This window comes from Sorex fumeus, unplaced genomic scaffold (assembly GCF_029834395.1).
Source record: "Sorex fumeus unplaced genomic scaffold, SorFum_2.1 ptg000081l, whole genome shotgun sequence".
NCBI classification, from domain to species: domain Eukaryota; kingdom Metazoa; phylum Chordata; class Mammalia; order Eulipotyphla; family Soricidae; genus Sorex; species Sorex fumeus.
The window spans coordinates 11,179,361-11,206,370 of NW_026606138.1; the positions used below are offsets into that span (position 1 = coordinate 11,179,361).

At 39.5% G+C, this 27,010-nt stretch overlaps 1 protein-coding gene across 1 annotated transcript; it reads right to left on the reverse strand.

Annotated features, from left to right (window-relative positions):
* Positions 1-5,315: 5,315 nt before the first annotated feature.
* RXYLT1 (ribitol xylosyltransferase 1) lies at positions 5,316-23,111 on the reverse strand. Its single transcript, XM_056130740.1, has 6 exons — positions 22,931-23,111; positions 21,967-22,125; positions 18,919-19,021; positions 12,722-13,036; positions 9,798-9,968; positions 5,316-5,748 (listed from the first exon to the last, which is right to left on the reverse strand). The coding sequence occupies exons 1-6, from the start codon at positions 23,094-23,096 to the stop codon at positions 5,334-5,336; spliced, it is 1,329 nt and encodes a 442-aa protein (XP_055986715.1). The 5' UTR covers positions 23,097-23,111; the 3' UTR covers positions 5,316-5,333.
* Between the last annotated feature and the right edge of the window lie 3,899 nt (positions 23,112-27,010).

A 27,010-nucleotide genomic window follows, 5' to 3' on the forward strand; every position in this document is an offset into this window, starting at 1 on the left:
AGCTCAAACACATTTTTGCTACACTGACTTACTAAAATAACTATGATTCTTAACAACATTTAATTATAGTTGTCTTGGTAAAAATATACTTATTTATTGACATATATGATATGCCAAACACAGTAGCAACAGGTCTCACAATGAAGATGTTACTGGGCCCGCTCCAATAAATTGATGAACAACGGGAGGACAATGCAGTGCTACCTATATGTTCATTGCAGCACTGTTCACAATAGCCAGAGTCTGAAAACAAATTGATAAAATATCAAATTGGCAGTTTGAAAACTAATTTTCATTAGATACTTAAGTCATTCTGTATTTACAGAGGACTTAGTTTAGAATTGGCCATATGAAGCTCTATATTTTGGAAGTTTTGCTTTCCATAACTATGGTTTCAATCTCAAACTATTTTATAGACCTAATAATAATACATATTATATACATAATCCACATATTATATATATATATAATAAGTAAGGATACTCCATTCTTGATTTTTTAGGGGATGGAGGGCATACACTGAAGTGCTCAGGACTTATTCCTGGGTCTGTGCCCAGGAATCATTCCTGGCAGAGCTCAGGGGACTATATGTGGTGCCAGATAAAGCCTGGGTTGATTACATGCAATGTAAGTGCCCTATCTGCTGTACTATCTCTCTGACCCCAGGCATTTTATTCCATCCTCATTTTTAAATGTATCTCAATAACATCATATTATTTCTGCAGTAAAAATTTGCTACTTGAGGATTATTTGATTAAAAAGTTTTTGCCTAAACAAACTAGGTATTTGAAAAGCAGTAAAAATACAGAACATGGTAATTAACTGAAGAGATAGGGAAGAATAAATAGGAATGTATAGAAAATACTCTGAGAAATAGCATAATGACACCATCTACTGAGATTAAGAAGGTTTGAGAAGAAATAGGGTGTGTGTGTGTGTCTGTGTGTACTTGTTTTGAAAGAGTAATATAGTGAATACAATTTTAGTTATGTAGTTTGAGAAACACAGAGATCTGAAAAAGGAGTAAAAAGGTGTTTTTTTTTTTTTTTTAAGGGCCAGTGATATTAGGACACAGCCCAGACTACTCACAGCAAGTGGAAACCTAATTACTTCTGGGAATTCTCAGAACTACTATCTAGTGAACCAGTTTCCAGTAATTCTCTCTGTGTGAATTCATCTGGATGGAAGGAGCTGACAGAAACCACTCACCTTCACAGATCAGTGGTTCTATACACCTAGAGGCAATTAACTTGAATAATCTATAACCATCCTAGAAACCCAAGTATCTTCCTATACAAATGCACTTGGAAGGTCCTCAGGCCTAATTGATCTTTGAAGGGGGAAAAAATGCATCCTCAATGTCCCTTTTCCCATACTGAAAGAACCCAAAAAGGTATTTATTGTTAAGATATTCACTTTGGGCTGGAGAGATACTATAAGGGTTAAAGACCCTGAGCTGCATGTGGTCGACCCCACTGACCCTTGAGTACAAGAGACGGAATAGCCCCTGAGCGCTTCTGGGTATGACCCCCTCGCCCTTCCCTTAGATAATCACTGGAATGAGAGCTTCAACAAAGAATGAGAAAGCATGAAAAAACTTTGATCAGAAACAACCAAACTGAGAAGCATAGTAGGTGAGCAAAAAATGTACAACAAAGGGACTCATCAATACATCAATAGAAGCTGAGGACTGAATCAGTGCATTCCAGGCAAAAAGCACTAAATCACCCACAAAGGACAGAATACAGAAAAATAAAACTTCCAAACATGAAGATAACATCACAGATGTTTGGGATAGCCTCAACAGGAATATATTTGAAATAATAAGTGACCAAAGAAGAAGAAAGAAAATGGGGAGAAATAATTAGTGGAAACAATTTTAGCTGAAATCTCTTCCAATAGGACTGAGTCATGTTCTCAGAGCCAAGAAGCTCAATGACTCTTAAATAAAATAAATCCAAACATAACATGAGACGTACTAAAATGGCAAAACCCAAAGAGAAAGAGTCCTAAGAGCAAAGCAAAAGTTACATAGATGGGAACTTGAACATACTGAACAAAATCCTGCAGGCTAGAAGGCAATCGTACAATGCAGACACCATAATGAATCCAGCAGGCATTTAAACAAGGATACTCTATTCCAGGTAAGTTATTCAAATTAAAAGGAATTACACAAAGCTTCACAGACAAACACAATACAGGAAGTTCATTTCCACTGAACCAGCACTACAAGATACATCAAACTTTAAAATATTTTAAAATAAAAGTCAAATAAAACATACTCAAAAGTAGTAAAATATAAACCAAAATGTGGGAAAGGAGGAAAGTAACAAAGAAGCCAGTATACTGGGCTCTAGATTCATGAACATATGAGGGAATATCAACTTAGAAGTTCAGAGGCAAAGAGCATGATATTGTCAAAATAACTATAACAAAAAGAGGCTAATGGAACCTGACTACAACACAAAAGATAAGTATTAAAGTACAGGGGAAGCAGGTAGAAGACGGAAGAAACAAAGACTGTAGAAATACCACAAGGCCATACAAAAGCCGGACAACTTACTTCAATAATTTTGCTTATCATTAATGGCATGAACTCACTTATCAAAAGTGCAGTGATTGGATGGATCAGGAAAATGAACCCAACCTTCTTTTGCTTCTAAGAAAGACATCTGAGTTGTCATGATAACAATCATGCAGATAAGTAACAGCCAAACAAACAAACAGATATCACACTTAGGCAAAATAGACTTCAAAATGAAAAAGGATAAAACTATAACTAAGATTTTAAAAATTTCCAAGGTGGTACAGTGGGGAGGTCAGAGGGGACCTTGAAACACTGATGGAGGAACAGGCACTGAAGTGTGCGCAGCTGAGATGCTGTATGCCTGAAACTCTATTAGCATCATTGTATATGAACATCCCTAATTAAAAACAGGAAGAATGAAAAACTTGTAGAGGGGGAATTATATAATGATCAAGGGACATATATGTGTGTATACATATATATATAAAACAAAGGAGCATCAAAATACATAAAGCAATGACTAACAAACCGAATGAAAGATATCAATAGTACTATAATAGTAGCAGGTAATTTTAATACATATTTCTCACCATTGGACAGATAAACTAGACCAAATATTAGTAAGGAGACATTCTTACAGAAGAATTTCCATTTTCTTCCTTAAGGCTGTACTATCTATATGTCTGTCTTCAAAAAGATCCCCAATAAGATTTTAGTAGACTGAATTAAACAATATATTAAATAGACAATACATCATGATCTTGTGGGATTTATTTCATGGATGAAAAGGATGGTTCAATATATGCAAACCAATCAATGTGGTACACTACATCAATAAAAAGGATAAACCCATGATTATACCAATAGATGTAGAGAAAGCATTTAATAGGATACAACACCCATTTATGAGAATATTCTTCAACAAAATAAGGATAAATGAACTTACCTCAATAAGGTGAATGATATATATTAAAAACCTATAGCTAATATCATACTCCAGGGCAAAAATCTAAAAACTTTTCTCTAATATCAGGCACAAGACAAGGATTTCTGCTTCGTGTCTGTTCAGTATAAGTCCTAGACATAGCAATCAGGAAAGAAAGGAAAATTAAAGGGATTCGAATTGGCAAGCGACACTATCATTATTTGTAAATGACATATTGTATATAGAAAACTATGGAATACACTAATAATCTCAAGTAATAAACCTATAAAGTAGCAGGATAAAAAAATGCACAAAAATGTTGCATTTCATGTGCAATGATGTAGAATGCAAATTAAAATTTCTATTTTGTAAAAAAAAATCAAGTATCTTGGAATTAACAAAGGAGTTGACTTATTTAATAAGAACTGCAAATCATTACTTAAATAAATAAAAGTATATACAAGGAAATGGAAATATATTACTTGTTCAGGATTGGGAGAATTAATATTATTAAAATATCTATCTTACCCCAAACTCTATACAGATCCAATGCAATCCCCAACAAAATGCTCCTGGCATTCTTTAAGGATAGGCAACAAATATTTCTGAAACAAATATTTCTGAAATTTGCATGCAGCCATAATACTCCCAGAAAGGGCTGCATCACTCAATCTTCGTACCAATGTCCTAGATAGTCAGGAAGTCTGTCAATACAGTGTTCCTAAATAAAGCACCCCTAGCTATTATCTAGCATGTGGGACTAAGGAGAGAAACATAAGGGATACAACAGCTACCTATGAGCAGGGTGTTGGTGGTCAGCCTCCTTAGAGTTGGGTGGGGTGTGGCAGGCACCATGATTCTCCATTATGAAGCAAAGGAAAGGTCCTCTATATTCAGACTGCTAGATCTTTAGATTATTTGACGATGCCAATTCTTTGAGTTATCTCCCTGGCCCTGGCTAGTCTTAGCACTTCAAAAACAACTTCTCAGAGATAACTATTCTGGCTTGTATTGCCCAGCTTATTTTTTGCATAAATTGACCAAATTTTGCTTTTAAAAAATTTTAGTAATCTAAAAGTCTAATACTTTAAAAGTCTAACTCTTTAAGATTTTGCCAGGACCTTTATAACATGGTTTATGATTACATGGCAAGTGAGTATATGTTAAGATATTTAAATTTTGACTCATTATTAACTTGTGATGACTGAAGAATAAAGTACTAATTACTATTTAAAATTTATGGCTGATATTATAGGATTATAGGTGCTTTATATATCATTTCATATATAACTAGCTCTTATGAGGTATCATTTTTATTTTTATTTTACACTGGGCTGGAGCGATAGCACAGCGGTAGGGCGTTCGCCTTACAAGCGGCCAACATGGCCGACCCGAGTTCGATTCCTCCGCCCCTCTCGGAGAGCCCGGCAAGCTACCGAGAGTATGCGATATGCCAGACACAGTAACAACAAAGTCTCCAATGGAGACGTTACTGGGCCCGCTCGAGCAAATCGACGATCAACGGGAGGGCCTTTACCTTTACCTTTTACCTTACACTGAAAGTAACCTAAACTCAAGTATCAGGAAGCTGGATCAAGATCCCTAGAGAGTAGACGTAGAGGTAAGATTTTATTCATTTATTTATTTGGGGCCACACCCAGCAACAGTCAGGGCTTATTCTTGGGTCTGTATTCAGGGGTCACTCCTAGCAGTGCTCAGGAGACCACATTAGTGTTGCACTTGGTCAGCATGATAGAACATAATCTAGGGTCTAAGAAGGTACTTTCAATAGTATTTATAAACACACACCACATATACACACACCAACATTAGGCAAATTCTTTTTAAAAATCAGCTCCTAGCTAAAAAGATAATTAACAATTAATCTTTATTGTTCTTGAAAAATGAACTTTCTAAAACATCAGTAAATCTCAATCTTAGTTCTTTTTTGAATTGTTTGTACCACTGAAGTAACATTTTTCTTCTCTGAATCTTGTCTTGTAAAATTAGAGTTTTCTCTTTTTCTAAAATAGCAGGAAGTTCTTTCCAGTTCTTAATAAAGATAAAGGGAGCGTTCATGGATTTGAGCAACTGCAGAGGACTGTGATAAGCAGAAGTATTTCCACAGCTGCCAGCGGTCATGACATCTTCCACCACAGGAACAGAGCCGAAGGAACAAGCTTCATATATTCTATAGCATTCTGTGTTTACTCCTGCCGGGCACAATGTGAGATCACTCTGAAGCAAAGCATCTTGATAATTCTTGAGGCTTTCATTTGTTTCCTGAGGCTGCCATCTAGAAAAAACAGAAAAACAACTGTAGCTTCCACTTTACTAAGCATGACATTTGGGAAAGAAAAAGTTTTTATTTTAACACCAGTTATAAGAAATGGTAAATGCAGAGATGACAGGCAGAGAAGTAAAATCATGCCCAAACAAGGTTTCTTGGACATATGTAAGAACTGGAAAACTTTACAGATACACATTTAAAAAACCTAGTGGTTACCTACGAATTCTGAAAGTTTATTCAACTAATGTTTTCTTAAGTGGTGGATCTTCACTCTCCACCATCCAAATCCCTGCCCTCATGAAGTTGATATTCTAGCCTAGTGATGGAGATGAATAGTGAACAAGTCAGGAAAGCATTTGGAAGGTGCTAAATGCTCTGAGAAAAATTACGCAGAGAATGGAGGAGGAATTTTCCAAGGGGGAGTGCTGTAAAGAGGTTATCAGGGAATAGCTCACTGCAGGGGTTGCTGGATGAAGCCAGAGGTGAGGAGAAACCCTCCAGATATCTGGGAGGACAGAGCAGAGCAAGCAGAAAGATGACAAAATAGCATGTTCCTGGAACATCCAAGGAAGAGCAAGGGAACCAGGGTGGCTGAAGCAGACACACTGACTGGGAAAGGTGTAAAGGAAGTAATAAGAGCATCCCATGGAGCAGGGAGTTGCTAAAAGCAATAATTGATGTGACCTATATATTACCACTCGAGCGGGCCCAGTAACGTCTGCATTGGAGACTTTGTTGTTACTGTGTTTGGCATATCGAATACTCTCGGTAGCTTGCCGGGCTCTCCGAGAGGGGCGGAGGAATCGAACTCGGGTCGGCCATGTTGGCTGCTTGTAAGGCGAACACCCTACCCGCTGTGCCACAATCATCCTGGCTGCCTGTTGAGAAGACAGCACAGGGACAATGACAGAAGTGGTAAAGCCAGTTAGAAAGCTAGGCACTCTACTTTATTTCACTCATCCTATTTGCTCAGTGAAATAAGCAAGAGAATGATAAGGCTAAGAGAAGTTGTGAAGAGAGAAGAGATATGAGTCTTCTAGGACAGGGGGAGAATATACGGACAATGGAAACATATGATTGCTTGGCACTGGGTGGTCATGGACATGTACTTTTTTCTGTTTTCTTTTTGTTTTTTATTTATTATTTTAGAGCATTACAAAGCTGTTCATGATTGGATTTCATTCATACGGTATTCCAACACCCATCCTTCCATCAGTGTACATTTCCCAGCACCAGTGTCCCCAGGTTCCCTCCCATCACCCTGACCCCCACCTGCCTCTTTGGCAGGTGCTTTTCTTCTGTCTCTCTCTCTTTCTCTTTCTCTATCTCTGTCTCTCTCTCATCCCTCTCTCTCCAACTTTTGGGCATCATGGTTTGCAATATTTATACTGAAAGGCTATCAAGAATATCCCTTACTTACTTTTAACCCTCAGATCTTGTCCAGCATGATAATTCCCAGCTATTACTGTCATAGCAGTCTCTTCTCTATCTTACCTACCCTCAGCCCCACACACACTTGTGGTTAATTCCAACCCCTGATGATGGTGTATTTAAAGGAAGGTTGTCCAGCAGCTTTCTCTAAGTATGTTTGAGTACATAGGTGCAGATATACAGCAGGTAAGAGGATTTAACCAGAATTAGGATTTGCTAAATTAGAAAACTAAGGAACTAAATGTGTATGCAGTCATGATTGACTAAGAAGCCTGCAGAGCAAAGAACTAATAAGATGAGGTAAGCAAGGGATAATGAAAGGTAATAGGAGCTAGTTAAATTGTCAGTCAGACTATGAGAATGATAAGACATATTGGGTAGAGAGAGATGCTGACCTGAGATCATGCAGAAGCAACAGTGTATGTCATGACAATGGCTAGGAAGTGATGGTAAGTAGCTAAGGTCAAGTGAAGGAGCAGACCACTACCAATGAGGAGGTAAAGACGGCATACCTAGGTGATAGAAACATGTTAGATTTGGGAATCAACAAAAAATAACTTGGAGTAATGTGAAAGTGAATGATTCTTCCAGGAATGCAACTCTTAAAAAGTTAAAGGGACAAGCACAGGGGATAGCATATATGATTTCAAAGAGGAAAAGTAATGGGTGGTATTACTCAGTGAGAGGGAAAAGGCAAAATGGTCTGGAGAAGCAAGGAGGTAATTTACTTTACCTCATGTTCCAATAGTAAGAGAGAAATTGTGGAACAATTCTATTCCCACAGAAAACCATTATTTTACATAGCCATTCAGTCCAGTGTAGAACACTGTCCCAACCATCACATACACACTCCTACATTAGGTCCTTTATACTTGCTCTCTTAATAGAGACGTCTCCCAAATAGGTGCAAGTCCCAGTACTGCCCCACTAAGCTGGGGTTTAAATGTATTCTTACTTATTCTTTAATTGGCCACTTTGAAACAGCAAATGTTTCACCCACAAGCCCTTGTACTTCTCTCTCCCCTGCTCATTTTTTCACGTGGCATTTATAATCTTCTGACACAGTATGTTTTACTCATTGATCTCCATTAACAAGCATTTAAATCCCAAGAGGCATGGACTTGTGACTGTTTTGTTCATTGCTGTACCCCTCATATCAAACAGTTTTGGGCAAGCAGCAATTTCCTTGATAAATATTTTGTCAACTAAATATCATATGACTCACAAACAACAGATCTGGGAGTTCTGCTTATTTGAAGAGAGTATATGCCCCAATTAAACACATAAAATTTCTAGATTTGGGACATTTTAAAGCCTTACTTCTTTCTTTCTTTCTTTTTTTTTTGCTTTTTGGGCCACACCTGGCGATGCTCAGGGATTACTTCTGGCTCTGCACTCAGGAAATACTCCTGGGACTCCCTCAGGGGACAATATGGGATGCTGGGAATCGAACCCGGGTCGGCCGCATGCAAGGCAAACACCCTACCCGCTGTGCTATCTCTCCAGCCCCAAAGCCTTATTTCTTTAATGACCTTGTTTAGATAAAATAACATTTTATTCACTTACTTAAAAACAAATTCCATTTATGCGCAACTCAGAACAAACATGTTTTCAGCTAACTGTCATATTTGCTCCAGATGTTTGACTTTCTTCCTAAAAGAATTCTAATTTAATTATTTCCAAGAAAAATTAAGCTTTCATTGTATTGTTCTCCATGTCCTCTAATATTCCTTCCTTGTCAGAAACAATCCTCGTTATGAAGTTGGTGTTTATTTCCTCATTCAAATTTTTGGTGCCAGGATCAAACCCAGTGTTTCATATATTCAAAGCTCTACCACAGAACTGCATGTCCAATCCCAATTTTAATTATTAATCACAAATAATCTTATGTAGCTACTTTCACAAATATTAATTTTGAGGCTTAGCCTGCATGAAATGTTTATGATGCCCTCCTCCATTTTAGCTCATCTGTAGTTTCTCACCCATCAACAGACACTTTATTCATATAAAGTGCAAAAGCAGCTCACAACATAAGCGGTGTGAGACTTACTACTTGAAACCATCTTTCCAGCATAGCATCATGCTGAAATTCCATCTTCTAAAATTAAAAAAAAAAGCTACCACATTTCCCATTATCCCAAGCAAATAGATCTGTCTTCAACCAAAGTTTCCCATTAAGCTATGCCCCATCATTCAGCTTGTTCAGACGAGCTTGTGTAATAAGTAATTATGTTTTGAAAAAATATGGATTGAATCTCATTGTAGATTTTATATGAAATGATATAAAACTTGTTGACCTAGAGAGATAGTACAGAGAGTAAAGGCCAGTCTTAGGTACTGATATGGTTTCCTAAATATCTCAGGAATTGGCATTTATAATCTCTTATATGTAAAGTTTAACAAATATTGTTAATCGACATTACTAGACTCTGGTTTACTAGAATTATGGGAAAGTCTCCCTATTTTAGTTGTATGCAGTTCAGATTCTTCCCAGTTTTAGTGACCAGTATATCTTCTGGAGGAAATATTGGTACAATAAAGTTAACAATTATATCTCTTGGGACATTGTTTTGCCACATAAATCAGACATCAAAACAGCTGCACTGAGTAAACATTGAACTTACTTATCTCTTGGTGAAACCCAACAAAGCTTATCATCCCCATATTGTTTCAAAATGCTCATTAGTGCTTGTCTGGATGAGTTTTCATAAATGGTTCCCAAGAAATTACATATGTATGGCCTTTCATTATATAGCATAGACCAACTTGTCTCCACCACAGGAAAATTTCTGTATCTGTAAAAACAAGCATATATGAATAAACAACATATGGCAATAGGACTGGTATAACTTCCATAACCCAACATCTTAGCTAGCATGAAAACATAAGGGAAAGATACTTAAAAAGATTTTCTAAATTCCAAATACAATTTCCATGCTTCCTTATTGAAAACCTCTGCATCTATTAATTTTATTTATAAAAACTTCACATTGAAATCTTTTTAAAAATTATCACAGAGGAGATTATGCTTCTAAGGTGCTTCATTTATGTATCTGCCAACTACCATATAAACCTACAGGTGTAAAGCAGGTTGAATTCAACATCCTCAAACGTATAAACAATCTGTATTCATACAGATCGTGATTTTACCCATGGCAACAGAAAGATTAAAGGATACAGATTGCTATAGCAAAGAACTCTAATTCCAAAGGCTTATCAAAAAGAATAAAATAATAACAAAAAAGCCTTGCATATTATATAGGAGAGGCTGATTGCAACTAGCTCTCTTAGAAGTACTTAGAAATAATAGCGTCCAACAAGGTATCTGACAGTCTTTATGAAAGAGCTAAGTTTTACTGAACAGTCTAAAGTAGGCTGTCAGGCTTGTTCCTGTATTTGGGATGAGATCACTTTTGTGTTGTGGGAGCTGTATTCACACCGTAGGGTTTTTGTTGTTGTTGTTTTAAATTTTATTGAATCACCGTGAGATAGTTACAGGTGTTCATGTTTGGTTTTTAGCGGCATCTCTAGCCTCTCCAAATCATCATCAGCTTCTCTTTCCACTTGAAAACAACCCAAAAGACCTCCAATAGTGCCAAGTATCTTGGGGAGATGGGGGAGTGCCTCTAGTTGATAATCACTGGTTTCTAAGAAAGATACTGGCTTACATCACAAAATCAGAATTATAGACTTTTCATCCTAAACTATATGGATTGATTAAATTAAAAAAAAATTCCTAAAAATGGGGGTGGGGTTTGGGGCCTTACCCGGCTGTACTCAGGGCTTATTCCTGGCTCTGAGTTGAGGGTGTATGTGGGGGGACAAACGTGGTGCTAGAGATCAAACTAGGGTTGCTGCTTGCAAGGCAAGTAACTTACCTTCTGTGCTATCTCTCTGGCCAGAACAATGTAAATTAAAAAAATTTACTTTTGTGGTGCTAAGTACTATAAAAGGCAAATGCTCTAAGGCTGAACCATAACCTGGACAAAAGTATTAATTCTGTCCCAAAACATCTCACAAGTACAGGTACTTACTGCTGAAATGACAGATTTTTCAGTTTTAGACTTATACTCAATATAAATGTTTTTGTTGACACTACCTCAAGTCCTGAGTGAGAAAATTGTAGAAGCAAGGCAGGAATGCTATGGCCTTGGTGGTGTTTGAATAACCAACCAGGTAGCAGACTAGTGCCTCAGCTGGTAACCAGCGATAGAGAAATAAATCAGGAATATCAGATCCAAAAGTCAACAGTGATATTTTTTGTAAATTATCAATTCAACAAGTACTTACTGAGTGCCTTCTCTGAGTGGCTACAGCTTCATTTGTTTTGTTTTTTCTTTTTGGGTCAAACCTGGCAATGCACAGGGGTTACTCCTGGCTCTGCACTCAGGAATTACTCCTGGCGGTGCTCAGGGGACCATATGGGATGCTGGGAATCGAACCCAGGTTGGACACATGCAAGGCAAATGCCCTACCCGCTGTGCTATCGCTCCACCCCTGAGTGGCTACAGCTTTAGGCTGCAGGTTATAAGCTCTGCAAATAATGTGATGAACATCAAGGAAAAAAACTTCCTCCTTCTGGAAGGTTATGTAGTATGGACAACTTATCTGTAAGTCAACAGTTTGGGACTATTCCCAGCAATGCTCAAGTGCTATTCTCAGCCCTGTGCTCAAAGGATCAGGTGGTGCTGGGGATGAAACCTGGGCCCCAGTATGCACATATACACTCAGCCTGCCAAATTATCTCCCTCAACTAATTAATGAAAAACCTCCTATTAACAGGCAATAATACAAGTTTTCTCTCTTAGAGAAGACATACATAAGTGACATACTAAGAGGCCTTAGCTATTAAGTTCTTTTAAAATAAAAGAGATGCCTTCAAACCTAAGAGTACAGTGATTTATATTGCCTTAAAGTTCCTGGATTTGTTTTTGCTACAAATTATATAGAACTAAAACTGTTCCTTCTTTCAGTCTTAGCTAAACATCTTTTTTAGGTGACTCCTAAACTTGAAAGCACTTTAGGGTACTCATAGTAAATTCGAAAATTCATCTTTGGAGGTTACACACACACACACACACACACACACACACACACACACACACTCACAACACCAACCCAAAAAACAACGCAGCTGAAACATCCTTATTGTTGCTGAATCATGAGACCAAACTTGAAAGTTCATCTTTGGAGGTTTTTTGGAGGTTTTACACACACACACACACACACACACACACACACACTCACTCACAACACCAACCCAAAAACTAACTCAGCTGAAACATCCTTATTGTTGCCGAATCATGAGACCAAACTTGAAAGTTCATCTTTGGAGGTTTTTTGGAGGTTTTACACACACACACACACACACACACACACACACACACACACACTCACAACACCAACCCCAAAACCAACTCAGCTGAAACATCCTTATTGTTGCCAAATCATGAGACCAAATCATACTTTTATTTTGATCAAATTTTACAACATAATTTTCCTCATTGAAACACTGAGCTAGAAATGTGTAATAGCATTTTGTACTTACGTTGCTACTCCTAAGGGCCACTGGAATATATCCACATTATTGATCCATGGGCTGTCATACACTATGAAGAGCAGCTCCACAAACCCTCCATTTCTTTTGAGGAACTGAAGGATCCAGTCATTATTACAATGTTCATTTCCAAGCAAAACAACAGCAAGATGCTTGAGTTTTTCAGTTTTCAATAAATTTTGTACATAGAGTAACCACTGGGTGGCATAAAAGACTTTTGCTTTTTCTCTCCCATTTAAAACAAGAACCACATTGTCAGCATTAACAGAGAAGTACCCGGGAGTGACAGTTGGACCAGTGATGAAACTGTAAAAAACAAAACAGCAAAATAAGAACAAGTGACAAATAAAAGCACTAAACACAACACAGGTATCTGGTACCACAAGGTTTATTTTTCTCCTTCTAGTTTGCTTTAGGTTACACCAAGTTGTCCTCAGGGATTATCCCTGATTCTTTTCTCAGGGATCACGCCTGGCAGAGCTTAGGGAACCATATGTGGTACCAAGAAGCGAAATAGGCAAAGCCATATGCAAGACAAGAGACTTACCCACTGTACGCAATTTCTCTAGCAAGCTTTACATTACTTCATATAAAATCTACAATGAGATTCAATCCATATTTTATCAAAATATAATTACTTACAACACAAGCTCTTTTGAACAAGTTTGAATGATGGAGTATTGCTTAATGGGAAACTTTGGTCGTCAGAAATATAGAAGCTTTTTTTTAAACTTATATTCAAAATAAGAGGCAGGATTTAAGCTATTAAGCAAAGAAAAGGAGTTGAATGGCATGAAGCTATGCAGTTCATACTGAAAAGGTGGTTTAAAGTAGTAGGCCTCAAAAAGTTTATGGTGTTAGCTGCTTTTGCACCTTAAGAAAGTACAGACGCACTGGAGGATGGCATCAAAAACATTTCATGCAGGTTAAGGCTCAAAAATATAATATTTAGGGAAAAAGTGAGTCACAGAACATTTATATCTTAATTATACTTCAGCCTGAAAGTTCCTGCATACAATTATCTGTGATTAATACTTAAAATTGGGATTAGGCATGTAGTTCTGTGTTTAAGGCACATGCTTTGTATGTATAACACCCTGGGTTTGATCCTGTTACCAAAAAAATCTTGAATGGGGATGTGCATACCAACTTCATAATAAGGATTATCTCTGGCTAGAAAAGAAGACGAAAGGACTTGGGCAATAATACAATGAAAGCTTCGTGGTTTTTGTTGGACTATTTCTTTTAAGAAGAAAGTCAAATATCTGAAGCAAATATGACAGAGTTGGTTGAAAATGTGTTCTGGGTGGCGGGATGATGGGGAACTGTTTCATTACTCTCTGTTCTTCATTGTATTTAGAAAATTGTCATAGGGGCTGGAGAGATAGTTCAGGGGCTAAGGTACATGTGGCTGACCCAGGCTTAATCTCTAGCACCACATATGGTCCCCTGAGCCCCTTGGTGCAGCCCTAGAGTACCTGGTAGTCACTGGCTGACTACCTGAAGGCCCCAATTTTCACTTCAGTCTTGGGCCACAGCATTGAATTGCTAGCATGGGTATCAGAGAACTGCCAGGCTCTGCTAAACACCACTTGGGAGGACTCCACCCACTGCCCTGCCAACAATCATCATAGAATCGGGGGCCGGAGTGACAGCTCCAAGAGCTGAGCTCACGCTTCCTGTGCAGGAAGCCTGGGTTTGATCCCTAGTGCTGCATGGGCCTCTGAGCACCATCAGGTGTGTCTCCCCCAGACTGTCATAAAGTAAACAGACAACCTTTATGACTCTGATTTTCATATTTGACACTACTTTGAAAACACAACGCCGGTGAAACATTTTAAACGAAACATAGATGAAATATAAAAAGCGATACAGTCAACTTCGGTGGAGGGAGGCGGGCTCACGGGTGGTGGGTGTGGCGCTGGAGGATGTTTGTATGAAACCATCATTAACAGTGGTAATGAAAACAGTGCCTCAGGAATGATTAAACATAAAATTAAAAACATTCAAAGGTTAATGCAATCGTACTTTCAAATCATAACATCAGTCACCATGGTTCTGAATTTCCTGTCCTGCCAAGAGGTGTTCAGGGGGTCAGGACAGAGCTTCTCGGCCAGGTGGGCCACTGGTTCTGCGCAACTGCATGAGGATGCTGTGCTTCTCTGCTCTGCTGTGCTGAGGATGCCCGGCAAACGCAGCAATGCTGGTGGCAGGGCCTCCAAGGTTTGACCTAGTAATGCTTGGAGGGCCACGTGGTATATGGAATGGAACCCAAGTCTGGTGTGTGCTACGACACTGCAGAGCTGGGGACGGAATCAGAGTACACTGCATGCAGAGGCTGCACTTTCTCCCAGTCCCCCTCCCTATGTGTAAACATTTTAAAGGCACAATATTTTCTTTTGGGTAACACTGAAAAAATATCTAATAATATTTTATTTAAATTTATAATCAGATTATTATAAGATTATCTAAAAATGTTTTCAGTACTAAAACTTATAATAAGAGCATCTAATGATACCATGAATCTTTTCCCCCTGAATTATATCTGCTGTTGCTTATCTGTTGCTTATCTTGTTTTTGGTGGGGAGAGGGTTGCGGCCACAGCTGGCACTGCTCAGGGCTCACTCTTGACTATACAATCAGGGCTCACTCCTGGTGGGCTCAGGGGACCATATGGGATGCTTCTGATGGAACACAGGTTGGCTGTGTGCAAGATGCTTGATCCATTGTACCATCACTCTGGCTCCAATCCATTGCTTATCTTTGACAGAACTGTTTAAAGTTTATATGGTATGACTTTGAGACATTAAGGTTTTGCAAATGACACAATTTAAATTAATTAATAATTTATTAGTTTTGTATAACAAACACATAATGAAATACCTTGCCATTATTTAGAACTTTAAAAAACATAAAACATGTATATGTTAAATTCTAAATGGAAGAAGATATAGTAATTTAGTTGAAAATGTTAAACTACATTTTTCTTCTATCATTCAACAATTTCAAGACTCAGAATATCTTGAGCCTTTTTTGACAAAGTCTCCCAGTAACTAAAAAAAGATGCTACATTTGCATAGGAAAAAACCGACAAGGAAATCTCTGCATAGTATTACCTTAGCTGGACAATGCAAAACTTTTGCATGAATACTATCCATTTGAGAGCTATAATAAAAGTTTTATAGTTGGTTTCAACTCATATACTAAAACAGTATATTGAGCTATTCTCAGAAATATTCTTTAAATGTGAAAAGAATGCATCTAGAGACAGAGAGATAATACATGGGAAAAGGTGCTTGCCTTGCATGTGGATGACCTGTTCAGACTAGTTTGAGTCCCTTACACTGCATATTGCCCCCTACAGCACAACCAGAAGTGAATCTTGAGCAAACAGCTGGGAATAGGTCGCTGCACCATGTGATGTGGCCCAACCATCCTACCTCGAACAGAAAAGGAAAGAAGGAAGGAAGGAAGGAAGGAAGGAAGGAAGGAAGGAAGGAAGGAAGGAAGGAAGGAAGGAAGGGCAACTTGCCCCAAATTGGAAAGATAAAAAGGGGATCCAAATTGAAAAGGAAAAAGTTAAGCTACCACTATTTGCAGATGATATAATATACAAAGAAAACCTAAAGATTCCAGCAAAACTATTAGAAACAATTAACCACTTCAGCAAAGGGCAGTCTACAAAGTCAATATGCAAAAACCCGTTCTATATCTACATGGAAACAACATAAGTGACAAATGAGAAGAGAAAGAATTAAGGAGGAAAAAAACCATTACAATGCCAGGCAAAAGAATCAAGTACCTAGGAATCAAATTAACAAAGGAGGCGAAAGACTGTAAGTAATTATTAAAACAAACAGAAGGATCTATAAGGAAATGGAAAAAGAGCATATGTTCTCAGAATAAAAAAATCAACACTGCTAAAATGATCATTCTATCTAAGCATTATACAAACCCAATGTATTTCTATTAAAGTTCCAATGATATGCTTAAAAAGTGTAGAACAATCACTATTAAAATTTGTGTTACCCACAACTCCCACTAACAGCCAAAGCAATTCTGAGAAAAATTAAAGGGACAATTCATACTCCAACTTTAAACTATACTACAAAATTACAACAATCAAAACAGTGCACTACTGGGGGAAAAGAGCAGAAACTCAGACCACGGAATAAAATCAGAGCCCAGAAATAAATACTCACGTAAATGGAAAGTTAATTTACAACAAAGTAGTCCAATGGAGCATACAATAGAAAGAGGAGATGTTTTTCAACAAAAGGTGTTGGGAAAACTGGACAGTCATATGTGAAAGAATGGGCCTTTACCTCACACTAAGCACAAAAATTAATTCAAAATGGATTAAATATTTAGGTGTTAGATCTTAATTCATAAAATATATAAAAAGAAAATATAACACAGCCATGAATATTGACTTCAGTGGTATCTTTGGTTTGTTCTGTTCTAAGTTTATACCCAACTTTGTGCTCAGGGATCACTCCTGGATGTACCCAGGGACCATATATGGTACCTGGGACTGAGTCAGAGTTGACTGCATGCATGGCAAGCGCCTTACCCTCTATATTATTTCTCTGGCCTTTCCTAAGTATTTTAAGTAATTTGACTCCATTGACAAGGAAAACAAAAGCAAAAATAAACAAAACACCAGGTGGTACCTCTCCAAAACAAAAAAGCAAACAAGTGGAACAAACAAATTCATTCAAAAAGGCAAACTATAGAATACTTTTCCAAAGACATTCAGATGGCAAAAACGTAAATGGAAAAATGCTTATCATCACTGATTATCTGCGAAATGCAAATCACCTTGACAATTAGCTATATCACCTTGTACTACTATTTATGGCCTATTTCAAAGATATTGAAATATCCAAGGAAGAATGCCAAGGAAGAAAGCTGGCAAAAATGTGGAAAATAAAAAAAATAAATATTACAACTGGTAGGAATGCAAACTTTATTATAGCACAGCGGGTAGGGCGTTCGCCTTACAAGCGGCCAACATGGCCGACCCGAGTTCGATTCCTCCGCCCCTCTCGGAGAGCCCGGCAAGCTAACGAGAGTATTCGATATGCCAGACACAGTAACAACAAAGTCTCCAATGGAGACGTTACTGGGCCCGCTCGAGCAAACTTTATTAAAAATGGTATATAGACATATATAGACATTTCTTAAAAAAATTAAGAACACTGTAGGTAGCAGACCTGGGTTTGACCCCAGCACCACATATGGTCCCTACTGACCTATAAGGAGTGATTCCTTAGTACAGAGTCAGTAGTAAGCCCTGAGCATAGCCAGGTGTGACTCCAAAACAAACAACAATAATAAAACAGAATAAGATCCAGCAAAACCACTTCTAGGTATCCATCCTAAGACCTCAAAACACCAATCTGAAAATATACATACACATCTATGTTCACTGCAGGGCAGTAGTCGAGACCTCGAAAGTAGTATGGTTTACCGTCTTCAAACCAATGAGACCAATCACTTTTGATGACTGATACACCAGTTGAAACATTTAAGGCACATGATTTTTAAAAAGGGAGAATTTTTAGGGCTGGAGTGATAGCACAGCTGGTAGGGCATTTGCCTTGCACACAGCTGACCGGGCTGTCCCAGGTTCAATTCCTCCACCCTTTTCAGAGAGCCTGGCAAGTTACCAAGAGTATCTCACCTCCAGGCAAATCCTGTCAAGCTACCCATGATATATTGGATATACCGAACACAGTTACAACAAGTCTCACAATGGAGACGTTACTGGGCCCGCTCGCGCAAATTGATAAACAATAGAAGGATAGTGCTACAGTGCATTGCTACCCAAACTTAGAAGAAAATGTTCAAAGCAAGCTTTAACTTTGAATATATATTTATGAGGGGTATTTCTCCATTCTTAATTTTTTCCCCTAGAGTTTTGGGTAATACCTGGAAGTGCTTGGGGGCTACTCCAGGCTCAGTGCTTGGGGGGGCCATGTGGTGCTAGAGGCTGCTCCCAAGTCTCCCAACAGCAAAACACACACACCAGCCCAGTGAGCTATCCTCTAGCCCTATTTCTCCATCCTGTACAACAGAATGGAGTAGAGATATCTTCTATAAGTATAAAATTTCTTATTTTCCCCTAGTCTTACACAAAACATTGTACAGCAATGTAGCAAAGGTTAATGTTGCACAATTAATACCTGTAATGTATTCTTCCTACAACTGAATATCCTTCTCTCCACTGAGCGTTGACATCATTGGGCGTAAGTAAGCCTTCAAAAATGTGCTCCCAGAGATACAAACCTGGTAATTAAACAAAACAAAACAAAAAATTATTTCCTAGGAAACTGAATATGATCCAGCAATCTCACTTTTGGGTTTTGGTACAATTCCTTTTGGTTCCGTGACTGGCGGTGCTACCAAGTAACACTGCAAAACCATCAACGTGGTAGACAGTGTTAAGAGTCAAAACTCAGGGACTCTCTGTGTCTAATATGGGTTACATTAAAGACAATAACCTCTTAGTCTAAATCTGAGAACCTCTATTATCTCTGAACCTCTTTCCATTGATTTTATTTGTAATGTTACATTACCAGTTGCTATGTGGTTGGACATTTTTCTATATTATATTATAATTTACTGGGAGTAGGGTGCACAGAGATCTGTTTTGTGCCCAACACAACCAGAGGAGCTCATGTATAAAATGGTAAATTTGATTTTTGTTTTAGGGCTACACCCAGCTATGCTCAGGGTATACTCCTGGCTCTGTACTCAGGGTTCACTCCTGATGGACTTGGGGGACCCTTTGAAGTGCCAGGGATTGAGTCCAGGTTAGCCATGTGTAAGGCAATGCCCTACCCACTGTACTATCAGTTGGGCCCCTGAGCCACTAACTTTTTGGTAATGGATTAAGGGTATTACAGGAAAGTATAGATTATGCAGTTATAGATTAAGATTTCTGAAAATAGCATGTTGTGCAACAAATTTTAAAAATCTTAAAAAGACTAAACTGGATAATGGGGAGAAATTGAAAGAATTTTGAACATTATTAAAAAAAGTTTAGACTGACTTAAACAGACTGCAGATAAAACTCATATGCTAATAACTCAGTTTTTATGAACTCAGCAAGAAGTTAGGGACGCATTAGAAAAAGAAATCTATATTATCTTAAAGAATAAACAATCCTCATAAAGAGATTGGTAGAAATATGAACACGAACGGTGATGCTGAGAAGGGCTCAGAAGGAAATGAGAGGCATGTTAGTAGTGAGAGAAGGAATTAATAGTCTATGTAACAGCAATGAACTAAGCTGAACTGTGCCTTGCACCAAGGTAGAAAGCAGAAGCTACCTGAAACATGTAGCTAGAGATGTTTAGTTAGAATGTAGAAGTTATGACCTGGTTTCCTCTTGGTGATATAGGAAGACATGAGAAGAAATATAGACATTGAGGGAAGAATAGTTACACCAAAGGAATCAGGAACTGATCATCTAGGAATCTGCGAACCTGGAATTTGTTAACCTCTTGGAATGCAAAAGAGGTTAACAAAATGAGATTCACTGTAAGGATAGCAGGTTGCCCACTCACATAGAGGTTCCTTTGAAGATGTTAGGTGCATAATTTAAGAATAAAAATCGAGATGAGCTTATCCAGTAACTGTGGAAGAGCTCCGTGTGACATACATAGGAGACCCACAAGGGTCTTGAGACTATTACAGGAGTAGAATACTGCTAGCCTGGTCTAAAAGAGATAGGGAGAATTTGAAACAAAAGGTTACTAGATTCTCAAAGTGCTACCAGCAGGAAACAGTTTGAGAAAACCACTGTGAGCACATACCACCCATCACAAAGAAGCAAGGATGACTCTAAAGGTGGAGCTAAAAACATGAGGAGGAAAGTTTTAAGTCAAGTCTTCCCAGACTTTGCAACCCAATGGAGTTTGCCTGGTTGCACTCAAAATTCCCTGGATCAGTGATTAAGTGTTCTTAAAATCTCTTCCCTATTGAATAGGAATGTTTATCACTGGTGAGCTACCCGTGACGTATTCAATATGCCAAACACAGTAACAACAAGTCTCAAAATGGAGACGTTACTGGGCCCGCTCGAGCAAATTGATGAACAACGGGAGGACGGTGATGATGCTTAGGGAACAGGCTGATGAAAATAGGGTACCCCCACCTGCTGTTTTTGGGCTACACCCAGCACTGTCCAGGGCTTACTCCTGGTTCTGTGCTCAGGGATCATATGAGCATTGATCATATGATCATATGATCATTCTGGTCATATGGGGGAATGGGGTGCGCATATGCCATACCATGGATTGAACCAGGGTCAGCTGCACACAAGGCAAGTGTCCTACCCACTGTACTACTTCTCTGGTCCCTAAAAGTAGTTCTTGATAAAACCCTTCTAGCTACTTTGTTTACTGGATTTAAAAGAAACACCTAGAAAGATGAAAACCTGTTAATATGTATATTTAATTAAAACTAGACTGGAGAAGCAGGAATTTAAAGGGAGAAATTAATGCTAACATTTTATAAAGATGGGTAGAACATGATGATTAATGATTAGGTCAGTGCATTTAAGAATTATAGATCAGTAGTAATCTTCAAGGACATATATTTTACACGAAAGTGTGCAAGAATATATTACCAGAGACCAAGCATTATTGGTTTTCTTCCAACTAGTATTTCCAATTCAAATCCTCCCTGTACATAACTCTAATTCATGTTTAAAGACCAAACGAGCTTCATTCTAATTCACTAGCTATTTCCCTCTGCTGGGAAGTGGTGGTGCAGACTATGGTGATGGGAAATGAACTTGAGGCTCCCACATGAGGCTCCAACATACAACACATGTGTTGTAGCCCTTCCTGACATTTCCCAGGGTCACACTAAATTCTTTCTGACTTATTATCCACATTGAAGGCTCCATTCTCTGACTATGATCTCTGAAATTCTAAAACTTCATGATACAACAAAAGTGCTTTTGTGGGCAACAAAATTTAAACCACACGAGATAGCCCCCTTCTAGGGTATTAGCAATGAACACCCACGTATTAAAGGCTACGGGAAAGGCCTACAACAAAGTGATTCTGTTTAGTTCAATGATTCCCAGTAACAACAAAGTCTCCAATGGAGACGTTACTGGGCCCGCTCGAGCAAATCGACGATCAACGGGAGGGCCTTTACCTTTACCTTACCTTTACCAATGATTCCCAAAACGTGCTTAGTGCTGTGCATTAACTTACCAATGGCAGCTTTGCCCCAGATTTGTACCTGGAAGAGGTCTGGTTTCACTTCTGAGGATTTGCTTAGTATCTGAAGGCTCGTTTTAAATCTGTGCTGTTGCTCAGCTTTTTCATCTCCTTCCCAAGGATTCCATTCTTCACTTTCCAAAGGAGAGTCTTCTGCGTTTTAAAAAGTAACCGTTTATCAGTAAGGCTGAGCGGCAATTGTAGATTGATGCCATTTAAAGGCTATGTCAGAAAGTTCCAATTTCATTAATTCAAAGAGGTTAGGCAACTAAATTCAGACGGGTTTCCCCCTCACACAGAGGAAGTCAGATTTAATTCTTGGTGGCCTGTGGGTTTTAGTTGTTATTTATTTATTTGGTGGGGGAGGGGGAGGGCGGGTCTCTGCCACACCCGCGATGCTGAGAGTTACTCCTGGCTCTGCACTCAGGAATCACTCCTGGCCTTGCTCCGAGGGGTACCATATGGGATGCACGTGGGATTCCGGGGGGGGGGGGGGGGGGGGGTGTCGGCCTCATCCAACACAAGCCCTCTACCCGCTGTACCATCGCTTCAGCCCCATATTTCTTGATGGACTTGGAAAGATCTCAGAAATAAGGGTGTCAACCTGACCCAACAAATTCCTCTCTCCCCAAAGCACCCTTCTAAGTTCATAGGTATCAAATCACGACTTTCCTTTTTGCAATTTGCTACAGATTACATACACGGAACCTAAACATAAAAAATGACTTCTGTAGGCGAAGTATGCGGCCGTGAAACACCAGCCGGGGACCAAACCAGGGACGCAGGAACGGTGGCCGTGCCACGCCGGGGCCGGGCGGGGGACAGGCGCGGGTGTTAGAAGGGGCGCGCGGCCCCCGCCCTCGGCCCGGGGACCCGCTCGGGAAGCGACAGCGCGGCCGCGGGGGGCGCCGACCCCGGCCCCGAGCCCGGCTCGAGGGCCGCGGCGGCCTGGCCCTACCTCGGCGCCGCTCCCGCGCCGGGGCCGGCCCCTTCCTCGGGCCCCGCACAGACGCGGCCGGCGCCTGGCGGCGGCGCCCGAGGAACACTCGGTAGGCGGCGTAGAGGGAGAAGAGGCAGTACAGCGCGAAGAGACACGTGCAGAATCGCTTCCGCGTCAGCCGCATCCCACCGCGCCCGCCGCCAGCCGCCGCCGCCGCCGCCGCCCTGCAGCCGGGCAGGCCCGCGGCGACCGCTGCGGGACCAGCCCCGACGGAGGGAGGTGCCGAGCTGGCCCCGCCCCTCCCGGCGGCGGCTCCTCATAGGGCGCCCCGCCGACGGCCCCGCCCCAGGCCCACAGAGATCCCGCCTCCAGCCCCGCCCACGCCTATCTTGTGGCTACTTTACCTACACTGTGCCCGTGATTCGCTGGTTCCCGCCCTTAGCACCGCCCAACCTCTCCCAAAGTTCCTCAGCCCTCTCCCGATAGGCCACGCCGCCCGTTGTGGGCGGGGCTCAAGAGAACCTGCTCGTTACCAGCTTCTGGACGTCGGAAGGGCACGCACTGTTTTGCAGGTCCCTGACTTCCTAATGCACCTCATTCTATTTTCAATTCTGCAGTTCTTTCCTTGTACCCAAATACTTCGTTATTATCTGACTATAAGAAAACAAAAAAGGAAAACAAAGGCCTCCTTTGTTGTGGTTCGGAAGACCTCAAGAAGGAAGGGCTATGCCAATTTTTGATACAGACTGTCTTAATACAGAAGAATGAAAAAAAAAGTGCTCAGTTTAACTTTAAGCGTCGAGAGTGGCGTTACATCACCCTTAGAAATGATTAGAATGTCAAAGTGCATGTTTCTGAGTAATGTTACCAAAATAAAAACTAAGTTGTGACTTGGATGCACAGGAGCATTCAGTTTATTGTAAATCAGCATCTTAAAATCGTTTTCAATACACTTTGCATGTAAAATCCCTGTAGTTGGGTTATAATCCTTGAAGTGGAGTTACCATTTCCCTGTTGGCTGTGTTTGGTACTGCTGTTCAATGTATCTGGTGGTCTTGGTAACTAGCTTCTTGGATACAAGTGCCAAGAAGGCCGCGTTACAGTCTTCAATTAGCATTTCCTGGTTTCTGAGATCACAGAGAGAGAAAGATTGGTGACAGCCAAATGGAAGGGGGATGGGGAATGAAGTGGATTAGGAAGATCAAAAGACACAAACCTAAACACAATTATTTAACAATGCTTACATGTATTGAATTTTTTTTGTTAATTGTTAAGTATATTTATCTTATTATGTATTTGTGGTTTGAAGGGCACACCCAGACAAGCCTGGAGGCTGATATTCTGCATTGGTACTCAATTGTCACTCCTGGCAGTTTTTTGGGGAATGAAATGGTTCCTGGCCTTCCACACAAACCAATTATATTTATTTTAAAAATAAAAAGAAACACAAGTGTATTAATTTAAAAAGATTTCCCACAGCTTGACCAAAAGTCTTTTATTAAAATCATTTGAAAGATACTTCTATTATGACTTGACTTATATAGTCATTAACCATAGCTGTGTAGCCAAATGGCATCTGCTCCTTCTAGGAACAACAGAATGCGACAGGGACGAAGGTAGACGTTACTGGCTCCCGCTCAAGCAAATCGATGAGTAACGGGATGTCAAGTGATCAAGTGAACTATAGCTGTATTACATTTATAAGACTAAATTCCAATAGACTTCTCTTTACCATGTAAGTATGATGGTGACAAAATACAAGAGATTCTATAAAAATGTAGAACTTCTATAAAAATGTATTGACAATGAGAAATACTTAGCAAATAGTAACTATTTAAAAATAAGCAACCAAACTACAAACAGCTGAGCAAAACCACCATAATACAAAGATTATATACATACCATATATACATATATATGGTATATATGGTATACATATATACCATATATGAGATATATATATATGTAGCATAATACAAAGTCAGCACAGTAGTAAAGTGTGTGAGGTGCTTGACTTGCACGTGGCAGACCTGGGTTTGATCCCTGGCATCTCATATGGTTCCCAAGTCTTGCCTTAGAGCAAACCCAGGAACAAGCCCCGAGCACAACTGGGTGTGGCCCCCAAACAAACAAACAGCAACAACAAAAACAAAACAAAAGTTAGAGGGGAATTAAGTTGAACAAGGGTCAGGGATACAGGTCTGTGGTAGAGCTCTTGCTTTGCAAATGTGAGGGTTTGCAAATATGAGAGTCTGAGTTTGACCCGTGGCACCACAGAAACAAACAGATGAAATAATTTTTGAGCAATTGTTACTTACTCTTTCAATCCTAGTAATGCCAATTGCGCCCAAAGCATCATGTTATCACTGCGTTAACATTTCATTACAATCTTTTAATGCATCACAAGCGATAAAATACCTTAAATACAAAAATTATTAAGATTACTACTTTCATATCTACAAACACTATAGATGAGGGTTCTTTTGCTAGAGGCCTTCTGGTTGGACTTCTTCCTGGGTGAAAGCCACACAGACTTATTCAAGATAGTCAGACTTATTCAAGATAGTCAGTGTAATTATACCTCTCATCTACTGATGACTTTATTTGCACATGCTGTTTTTCTAGTAAGATCATTAGTTTGGAGAAGAGTCTGCTAGAATAGCCTAAGAATGATGCAGATTTGTTTCAAGTTCACAGTGCCATTTAGTTACACCTTTCTGTGTTGTTTTGCTTACTTCATTTTTGTGCTTGCAGAACTGTAAATATTTGGTATGCTCCCTTCTTTTTTAAATTTTTTTAAATGAGATTTAAAATGTTATTTATTTATTTTTTAATTTTTATTAGTGAAACACCATGAGGTACAGTTGTAGACTTACAAATTTTTGTGCTTGAGTTTCAGTTATACAATGATCGAGTACCCATCCCTCCACCAGTGCCCATTCTCCACCACCACGGATCCCAGTATTCCTCCCACCCCCCCATCCCCCCATCCCACCCTGCCTCTGTGGCAGGACATTCCCTCCCTTTTGTTCTCTCTCTCCTTTTGAGTGCTGTGGTTTGCAAAAGAGGCATTGAGTGGAAATCCTGTTCTGTCTATAGTCTACTTTCAGCACGCATCTCCCATCCCGGGAGGATCCTCCCAACACCCTTTATTTGATGCTCCCTTTTCTGTCTGAGCTCCCTTTCCCCCTAGCATGTGTGGCTGGCCTCCAAGCCATGGAGTAAACCTCCTGGTACTTATCTCGGCTATTCTTGGGTGTTTATCTCCTATTTTGTTACTTTGTGTTCCCCAAATGAATGCAATCTTTCTATGTCTGTCTCTCTCTTTCTGACTCATTTCGTTTATGGTATGCTTCCTGCTTAATTTTGACTTCTCCTTGCAAGGTCTTGAAGGCTTAAATATCCCCTCCAAACAATCTGTTTCTGGCATTTACATTTCTCCTATCATTCCCTCATAGATCTCTCTTTCTCTCTCTCTCTCTCTCTCTCTCTCTCTCTCTCTCTCTCTCTCTCTCTCTCTTCCAACAGAATACATACCCTAAGACTGTATGTTCCACAGTGAGACTTACTTTTGCTTTTATAAACTCTGCTGTTTGTTTTTGTAGCAATGTTATTGCTGTCTCAAATATATTTGAGATTGTAGCAATCAAAAAATGTGTCCTTGACAGTTTGACTGCACTTTCCAGTGATATTCATTGGTCCTAGAACTATTTTGGGGTATAATTAACTTTTCACTGTTTTATTCATAGTTATGATGCTTTATGTTTCTTTTGGAAATAAAAATTTTCAAGAGAACGATTTAAAGTTTCAAAAAATAGTCACTTATAGGCCTTATCTCATTCTCATTTTTACTTGGCATTTTTACTTTTATATTAGATTTTCCAGATTTTATTTAATTATTTGATTGTCTTCCCTTACCCTTCCAACCATCTTTAAATATACTTATTAGTTCTTTTTTTTGTTTTGTTTTGTTTTGTTTTGTTTTTTGCTTTTTGGGTCACTCAGGAGTTACTCCTGGCCGTACTCAGGGGACCATATGGGATGCTGGGAATCGAACCTGGGTCAGTCGTGTGCAAGGCAAACGCCCTACCCGCTGTA

Bases quoted from the DNA above. Each gene is read 5' to 3' on its own strand.
- RXYLT1 (XM_056130740.1), bottom strand. From the start codon at position 23,096: ATGCGGCTGACGCGGAAGCGATTCTGCACGTGTCTCTTCGCGCTGTAC. The intron at 22,126-22,930 runs GTAGGGCCAGGC...TTTAAAACGCAG, and splicing joins GGCGCGGGAGCGGCGCCGAG to AAGACTCTCCTTTGGAAAGT. The intron at 9,969-12,721 runs GTAAGTACAAAA...TTGTTTTTACAG, and splicing joins TGGCCCTTAGGAGTAGCAAC to ATACAGAAATTTTCCTGTGG.